General features: G+C 43.4%; 1 protein-coding gene across 1 annotated transcript; it reads right to left on the bottom strand.

The window, feature by feature from the left end:
• Positions 1 to 455: 455 nt before the first annotated feature.
• On the bottom strand, positions 456 to 7,151 carry NDUFA8 (NADH:ubiquinone oxidoreductase subunit A8). The gene is made up of 4 exons (XM_056860676.1): positions 7,039 to 7,151; positions 5,027 to 5,190; positions 3,843 to 4,008; positions 456 to 625 (listed from the first exon to the last, which is right to left on the bottom strand). The coding sequence occupies exons 1-4, from the start codon at positions 7,087 to 7,089 to the stop codon at positions 491 to 493; spliced, it is 516 nt and encodes a 171-aa protein (XP_056716654.1). The 5' UTR covers positions 7,090 to 7,151; the 3' UTR covers positions 456 to 490.
• Between the last annotated feature and the right edge of the window lie 144 nt (positions 7,152 to 7,295).

The following is a 7,295-nucleotide window of genomic DNA, read 5'->3' as shown; positions in this document are numbered from 1 at the left end:
GAAGTTGCACTCAAGGCTGGGATTAACCTCTCCACTACAGATGCTGCAGAGTAAGGCTTAAGATTCTAGAACACACCTGGTTTACTTTCCTGGAGCTTTAAGAAAGTCATATAAACATATGAAGCTGCCTTTGACCAAGTCAGACTGCCATAAACTTACACAGCAAAAAGGTTTTCCTCAACTCCTGCTACCTAAAAGATCCTAGAGATAGCCGCTACCTTGAAGACTCTGTGCTCCCATCACCAATGACCCTTTCCCCAGAGAAACTCAGCCTTGTGCTGAGGCCATTGGTACATCTAACACCTATCCCCTTTTCCCCCCTTTTGTTTCAGAAACACACACATACGCACAGGACAGGGACAATTTGAGCAAGAATATATTTTTAATTTCCAACTATGGATGTCATCCAGTAAACACCAGCAAAGAGTAATTTACACTAGACAAGAAGCTTCTTATTGTTTTGAAGCCACCCGCTTTTATTTTGCTTTTATCAGTTCCAGAATAACAGCCGGCTGCCATACAAAGCAGGTTTCAGCTCGCCTTCAACTGGTGGGTTTGGTGGCGGTCTTGGCCTGGAATGATAGGGATTCTCAGGGAGAGGCCGGTCAGTCTTCACTTTGGTGACCTGAAGTGGGGGGAATCACATTAGAAATGTCTTGCTAGGCAAAAAACGAGGTGACAGCTTTGCAGTAGAAAGCCAAACCACCCAATTAAGCACAAGCCATCACACTCCTTTATCAATTCAAAATATTTGTCATTTGCTCTAAAAAAATAAAAGCTTGTGGCGCTTCACACCACCAATAAATACAATTCAATCACCAAAACAAAGTAAATAAGACAAGATGCTAAAGATAAAAGCAACAGCATAACACCATAAATAATAGGCACTGCAGGATAATACAAGGGCAAGAAAGATTACCTGAGAGAGAGGTAATGAACTGCTCAACATAATGTGCCTCTGATTTTTTCCAGTTAGAAAGCCAGGGAAACTGCTGAAGGGAGGGCACTGCCCAACTAAGGACCCCCTCTTGGGCTACCACCCACCATACCTCAGAAGGCATGAGTACATGGAGCAGGGCCTCTGATGCCCATCTCAACAGAAAGTTAGGAAGCAACATTTTCAATTCTGCTTGGAAACAAAGGGTGGCAGGATGAGTTATCTATAGCATACACCCTTCTACAGACTTTATGACACATTCTGAACCAGATGAACAATTAACACACAGTGTGAATCTGAATACACAAAGCTACATCATACAGTGCCAGACCACTGGTCCTGTCTGGCCTAGAATTGTCTATTCTGTCCAGCAGCAATCTTTCAAAGGTCTCAGGCAGAGGGCTTGCTCAGCCTTCCTACGCAAGATCATTTTAACCAAGATTCTGAGCACCACGTTCTACCACTGAGCCATGATTATGTGGACTGTACAGTGATTTATATAAGTGTTCAAATGTCACAGTGCTTCTACAACGACAAAAAGCTGAAACTGGGTCAACAGTTAACAGTGTTAAAACTGGAAGGGATCCTGGAGGTCAATTGCTATTCAATGCAGGAATACATAGCTACAGGTAGCTACAGCATTCCCAACAGATGACCATGTTTGAGAGTCCCAGCTTACAAAAAAAACCCTACAAGGGACAACTGTACCTCTTCACACTCATCACTCAAGACATGAAGTCTGCCTCACCTGCAGAAAGCATGTTAGTATACAGACAACTAGGCAGGCTATGGAAAATGTTTCTCTCTGACACTCCTCCCACATCCTCAGATTAGAGAGCCCACAGTGGCAGCCAGGAACATATTCATGCTTTCATGTTACATAAGTGATGCTGTCTCTTCTTCAGCACAGGCTGATGAACAGGCATGTACATGCACATCAGAAATGGGGATTAAACTCAAATATGAAACCACATAATAAAATTAATGTTCCATTAACACATCAAGGATCTTCTACACAAATACCCCTGGGTTTCAAAATACAGCCAAGGTTATGGCTGTGCTGGATTTTAACACTATAAAGGAAGTAAATAGCCTGTTTCCTGGCCCACTGGTGCTTGGAGTTCCTTGCATTAAAAATATCCCAAAAATAATATAGCTAAGGGTTTGAAAACATTCCCCATCACAGTGAATGTCTGTTAGTAATCCTCTAGGCGGGTAGAATCAAAGTTTAGTTATTTATTGGGGGAGTTTCCAGGAATTTGGTTCTCGTAGGTTATCCGGGCTGTGTAACCGTGGTCTTGGTATTTTCTTTCCTGACGTTTCGCCAGCAGCTGTGGCCGGCATCTTCAGAGAAGTAACACTGAAGGACAGGGTCTCTCAGTGTCAAGTGTGTAGGAAGAGTAATATATAGTCAAAAAGGGGTTGGGTTTGAGCTGAATCATTGTCCTGCAAAAAGTAACAAAGGTAATGTGCTAACCATTGTCCTGTAAGTATCAAGATAATGTGCTAATGAGGGTGTGGTATGTTAATATGGAACCATTGTATCCTGAAGTGATCTGTAATTGAAATTCATAAACATCAGCACAACTTTAACAGAAGAGAAGAGAGTTTAAGAATGAATAAGGCTTGGCTTCCTGTCTTGAAAACCTCCAGACTAACAAAGACTACAGTCAACAATAGCCATGCAGATTAGCTTTGGATTTCACACATTACAGATCACTTCAGGATACAATGGTTCCATATTAACATACCACACCCTCATTAGCACATTATCTTGATACTTACAGGACAACGGTTAGCACACACATTACCTTTGTTACTTTTTGCAGGACAATGATTCACCTCAAACCCAACCCCTTTTTGACTATATATTACTCTTCCTACACACTTGACACTGAGACTGTCCTTCAGTGTTACTCCTCTGAAGATGCCGGCCACAGGTGCTGGTGAAAGAAAATACCAAGACCACGGTTACACAGCCCGGATAACCTACAAGAACCAATGAACTGACCGTGAAAGCCTTCAACAATATTTTTAATTCCAGGAATTTGTTTCACGCACACGTCTGCCAGACCAGGGTCCAAGCCCAGCTCCAGCGCTCTGACTAAACGAGTAGCTCAAGGGTTAGTGTGGCAAACAGCACGGATGCAACAAAAGGCAGAGGGAAGCTGAAGAAAGGATTGCTTGGATTTCTGACTATACTCTGAACTAAATAGAATATGTATACAGCAAGTAAGGAAGATTCAAGAAAAGCCAAGTTTTAAGAGGGAAAGATACTTTATTCTCTATAGAAGTGGCAGCCAAGATTTATGGCAAGAATGCCACAAGCTCTGAAGCATAAGAAAGTGCCCCCCGTGTATCTTCCCCTCTCCCCAGGGCTTGGTAAGGCTCTTTAAATCAACTGTTTTTACTACAGTAAGCCATACTGAGAAAGCAAGAGCGAGAAGTGGCAACTACTGCAAGTGGAATGCGGGCCTGCAGCACGTACACACGCAGCTGCCCAAAGATATAAGCACACACACACCCCAGGAACCAGAAGCCATTCTCCATTGCAAGCGCTAGAAGATCATCTTCACCTTAGGCAAGCCACACAGAGACCTCAGATGACCAGAAGAGGCTTCTTGAGTGTAGGTGGAAAAATTTGTCACAAGACTCCTGCAGACAAATACATCTAATATTTTCACATTTTAGGAGCTGACTGGGTATTTTGCCATGTTCATGTCCAAGCCTTCCCAAAGAGTCAGTGGGCAACAACACTGTCCTCAGCTTAGGGACAAACATACCGCAAGGAACAAAAGGGAGCAGGATCGACTTGCTTTATGATACAAAGAGGAAAACTGCAAAATAAAGCTGATAAGCCGACTGACACCCAGTGCACTGAGAATCACCCAGAGCATTCGGTTACCTTGGACAGCTGCCCCAAATCAGGTCTCACCCAGCCCAAGCTCTCCAGCACACAGTCATCAAAGACTTTCTGCTGTTTCCGGCAACGGCTAAGGTCCAACAGGTTGGTGTAATCGATGCAGGTCCAGTATTGGGTAAAAGGTTCTGCACAGGTCAACTTGATCTTCCTGAGGAAACAGCAACAGGTTGCATCAGCTTGGTCTGAGGACGAGAGAAATGCTCTGCACAACAAAAACTCCTATTTGCTGTTCACAGGGGTTCAAAAGGCACAGTCAGTATATTCATATTGGAACCTGTATATTCATATTGGAAAAACCAAGTTCAGAGTCTGTTATTTTGCCATGAGATCTATATACCAATATCCACCAGGCTCACCACAGCCCTAAATAAGACCACAGTTGTGCAGAAGCAACAGCCGCATCTAGTCTGAGCGAGACCTATTTTTTGTCAGTTTTTAAGCTGCTAAATTGTCTTAACTTTACTGACTTAACTGAATTTATTTATTTAAAACATTTTAATGCCACCTTTCCACCTAATTCGAGTCCACAAGACAGTGAACATACAAACATTAAAACAATTAAAATACAGTTAAAATGACAAAATTCAAAATACATAAACAAGCAACACTAGAAGGAAGGCTGATAACCATTATTGGGAGTATGCCAGACAAAACAACAAAGCCTTTACCTGCTTGTGAAAGACACATAGGGAGACAGACAAATCTCCCTGGGGAGGGAGTTCAAAGGTTTTGGTGCCAACACTAAGAAGGCTCTTTCTCAAGCTGCCACCTGTCTAGCCTCACGTGGTGGGGGCAACCGAAGCAGGACCTCCAAGGAAGACCAAAGTGAGCAGGTAAGTTCACATGAAAATGCGGTCTTTAAGGTATCTTGGCCCCAGGTTGTACAGGGTCAACACCAGCACCTTGACAGGAGCCCAGTAGCAAACTGGAAGCCAGTGCAGGTGGAGCAAGACTGGAGTGATATGGTACATACAATCAACTCCAGACAACACTCTGGCCAGAGCATTCTGTTTAAATTGTTGACTGCATTTTTATGCCACTGGAGTTCTGCTGTTTTTACTGGTTCAATGTTATAAGCTTCCTCAATAACATTCTATTGAGAGAGCAGGACAATTAAAAAAAACTTGCACTTTCATTACAGCCTCATGAGGGTAGGAAAGACATACCTGAAGAATTCCAGGGCACACTTGTTGACCTCTTTGCCTTCATTCAGACACTTCCGTGGGTCCTTCTCCTCCCAGCGGCACAGCATGAACTCCTTGTTGGGTTTGTCACACTGAGAACCATAATGGTGAGCGGCTGCTTTCAGTACCGCTGAGCTAACTTTCACCTGAGGAGTGAGAAGCAGACAATTTAAAAACAAGCCAGGGAGGTAAGACAACTCCAGCTCTTGCTCTATGAGCCTGCATCACAGAGCAGGGCCAAGCTACAGGCACACATGCCCCAAACTGGGTCCCTTTTACATAGTTCCCCATCTGTATAACAGGAAGAGAAGCTAGACTCATAACAAAAACATGCAATAAAGGCTGCAGAGCACTTTATAAATTACAGAATGTCCTATAAACAAATAAGACGCAAAGTACCACCACCCAGATAAACACACACACATTATACAAAAATGATTACAAACATACCTATACAGTTAATGTAAATGTATAAACACATAACCGAGGCACTTAGAGAGCAGATCTTCCTATGCTCTCAAAACCCTTTCTGTGCTGATGTAATGAACAGATGCATCTGAATTAAATAAGCAAGCACAGAAATAAGAGTATGGGGAGGGGCAACTCAGAAAAAATCTTGAGTTTGTACCTTTGCATTTGTGGGGTGGTGGTGGAAAGCAGGGAATGGAAGGTAGCAAAATCCAGGGCGTATTCATTGAGAATTAATGTTGCCATGATAATAATTTCAGAGGAGTAGCTATGCTAATTTGTTGTAACAACAGATATCCAGTATAACTTTACATATTTTATTCCAGCATACACATTCACAAACTCTGACTAAAAAAGAAGAATAAATCTGATTAATCTTGAAGGTGCTATAGGATTCCTATTTAATTATGGCCACCATGAATTTTCCTAGGTGACCTTAGGCCAATTACTCTCTCCTCACCCAAGTTACCTCAAAAAGCTCTTGTGAGCATTGGGGGGGGGGCGCATTGTACAGGGCCCACATGCCTTGGATAAAGAGCAGAATATTATTACAGCACATATTTACTGTATCAGTTATCGCCGTTGCATTAAACCTGCCACATAAGGCACCCTCAATTTCACACAGCGGTTACACTAGCTGTTATTAATAATATTTTTTTTTATTTACATTATCTTTAGTTTATTTTTCTCACTGAAGCTCAAGGCGGATTACATAAATCAATGCAATCGATATAATAATCTCTCCACAGAAGAGGACAACAATAAACATTTTTTTAACAATAAACAATAAACAAACTCTTCTGTGGAGAGTTTATTATATCGATTGCATTGACTTATGTAATCCGCCTTGAGCCTCAGTGAGAATAAACTAAAGATAATGTAAATTAAAAAAAATAATATTATTAATAACAGCTAGTAAAAACAGCTAGTAATAATCTCTCCACAGAAACAATTGTTTATTGTTGTCCTCTTCTGTGGAGAGTTTATTGATTATTGATTTCTTCACACCCATCTCTCCCCTGGACATCACAGACTCTTCTGCATACCACACCTCATCCCATCACGCCTGCTATTCACATTGACATACTGTTAACATTTACATACTAATGCTTGTCTGAATTCACTCTCCTCTACTTAAAGACAGATGGATTCTCATTCTAGCTGTAGCTGAAGAAGTGAGCTGTGGCTCACGAAAGCTCACCCCCTGCCAGAAAATATTTCTGTTAGTCTTTAAGGTGCTACTGGACTCTGGCCCTTTTCTACTACAACAATAAACAAGAACGCCAACAAAAACGTGGAGGGAGAAATCTGACCATAAACGCTTGGTTTTTAACCCGGGATGGGGAAGTCCTGAACAACCAGGTGTGCGAGGGGAGAAAATAAGGGATTCCCCCTGACCTTGAGCGGCCGGGGGGGGGGGGGAGAAGAGAGGGGAACCCTGGCAGGAAGGGTCTTAGCTGAGGGGGGGTCTTCTCTAGCCCTCCCAGCTGCGCTTCCAGGAAGGGGGGGCACCTGCGCTCCTTCACCTGCGGCACTTCCAGTTCTTCCCGCGACGGCACCTCCACTATGCCCGGCATGACAGCAAACCTGCCAACCTAACGCAACCCCCTTCGGGCACTCTCTCCTTCGCCGCCCTCCCTGGCAGGCTAGGCCGCACCGCTATTGCGCATGCCCACCCTTTCAACGGCCGAAAGACGCACGCATGCGCCTCATAGCCCCGGCAGCGAAGGCGTGCCCGACAGCGTGGAGGCGAGCGGTGCCGAATTTCTCATCTCAGCCACGC

Source organism: Euleptes europaea, chromosome 14 (assembly GCF_029931775.1).
Source record: "Euleptes europaea isolate rEulEur1 chromosome 14, rEulEur1.hap1, whole genome shotgun sequence".
NCBI classification, from domain to species: Eukaryota; Metazoa; Chordata; class Lepidosauria; order Squamata; family Sphaerodactylidae; genus Euleptes; species Euleptes europaea.
This window is presented reverse-complemented; position numbering and strand designations above follow the sequence as displayed.

What these genes read in the sequence shown, in the direction of transcription:
- NDUFA8 (XM_056860676.1), bottom strand. Translation starts at nt 7,089, where the DNA reads ATGCCGGGCATAGTGGAGGTGCCGTCGCGGGAAGAACTGGAAGTGCCG. An exon ending in AAGAACTGGAAGTGCCGCAG is followed by an intron (nt 5,191 to 7,038) that starts GTGAAGGAGCGC and finishes CTCACTCCTCAG; the next exon opens with GTGAAAGTTAGCTCAGCGGT. An exon ending in TGTGCCCTGGAATTCTTCAG is followed by an intron (nt 4,009 to 5,026) that starts GTATGTCTTTCC and finishes CTGTTTCCTCAG; the next exon opens with GAAGATCAAGTTGACCTGTG.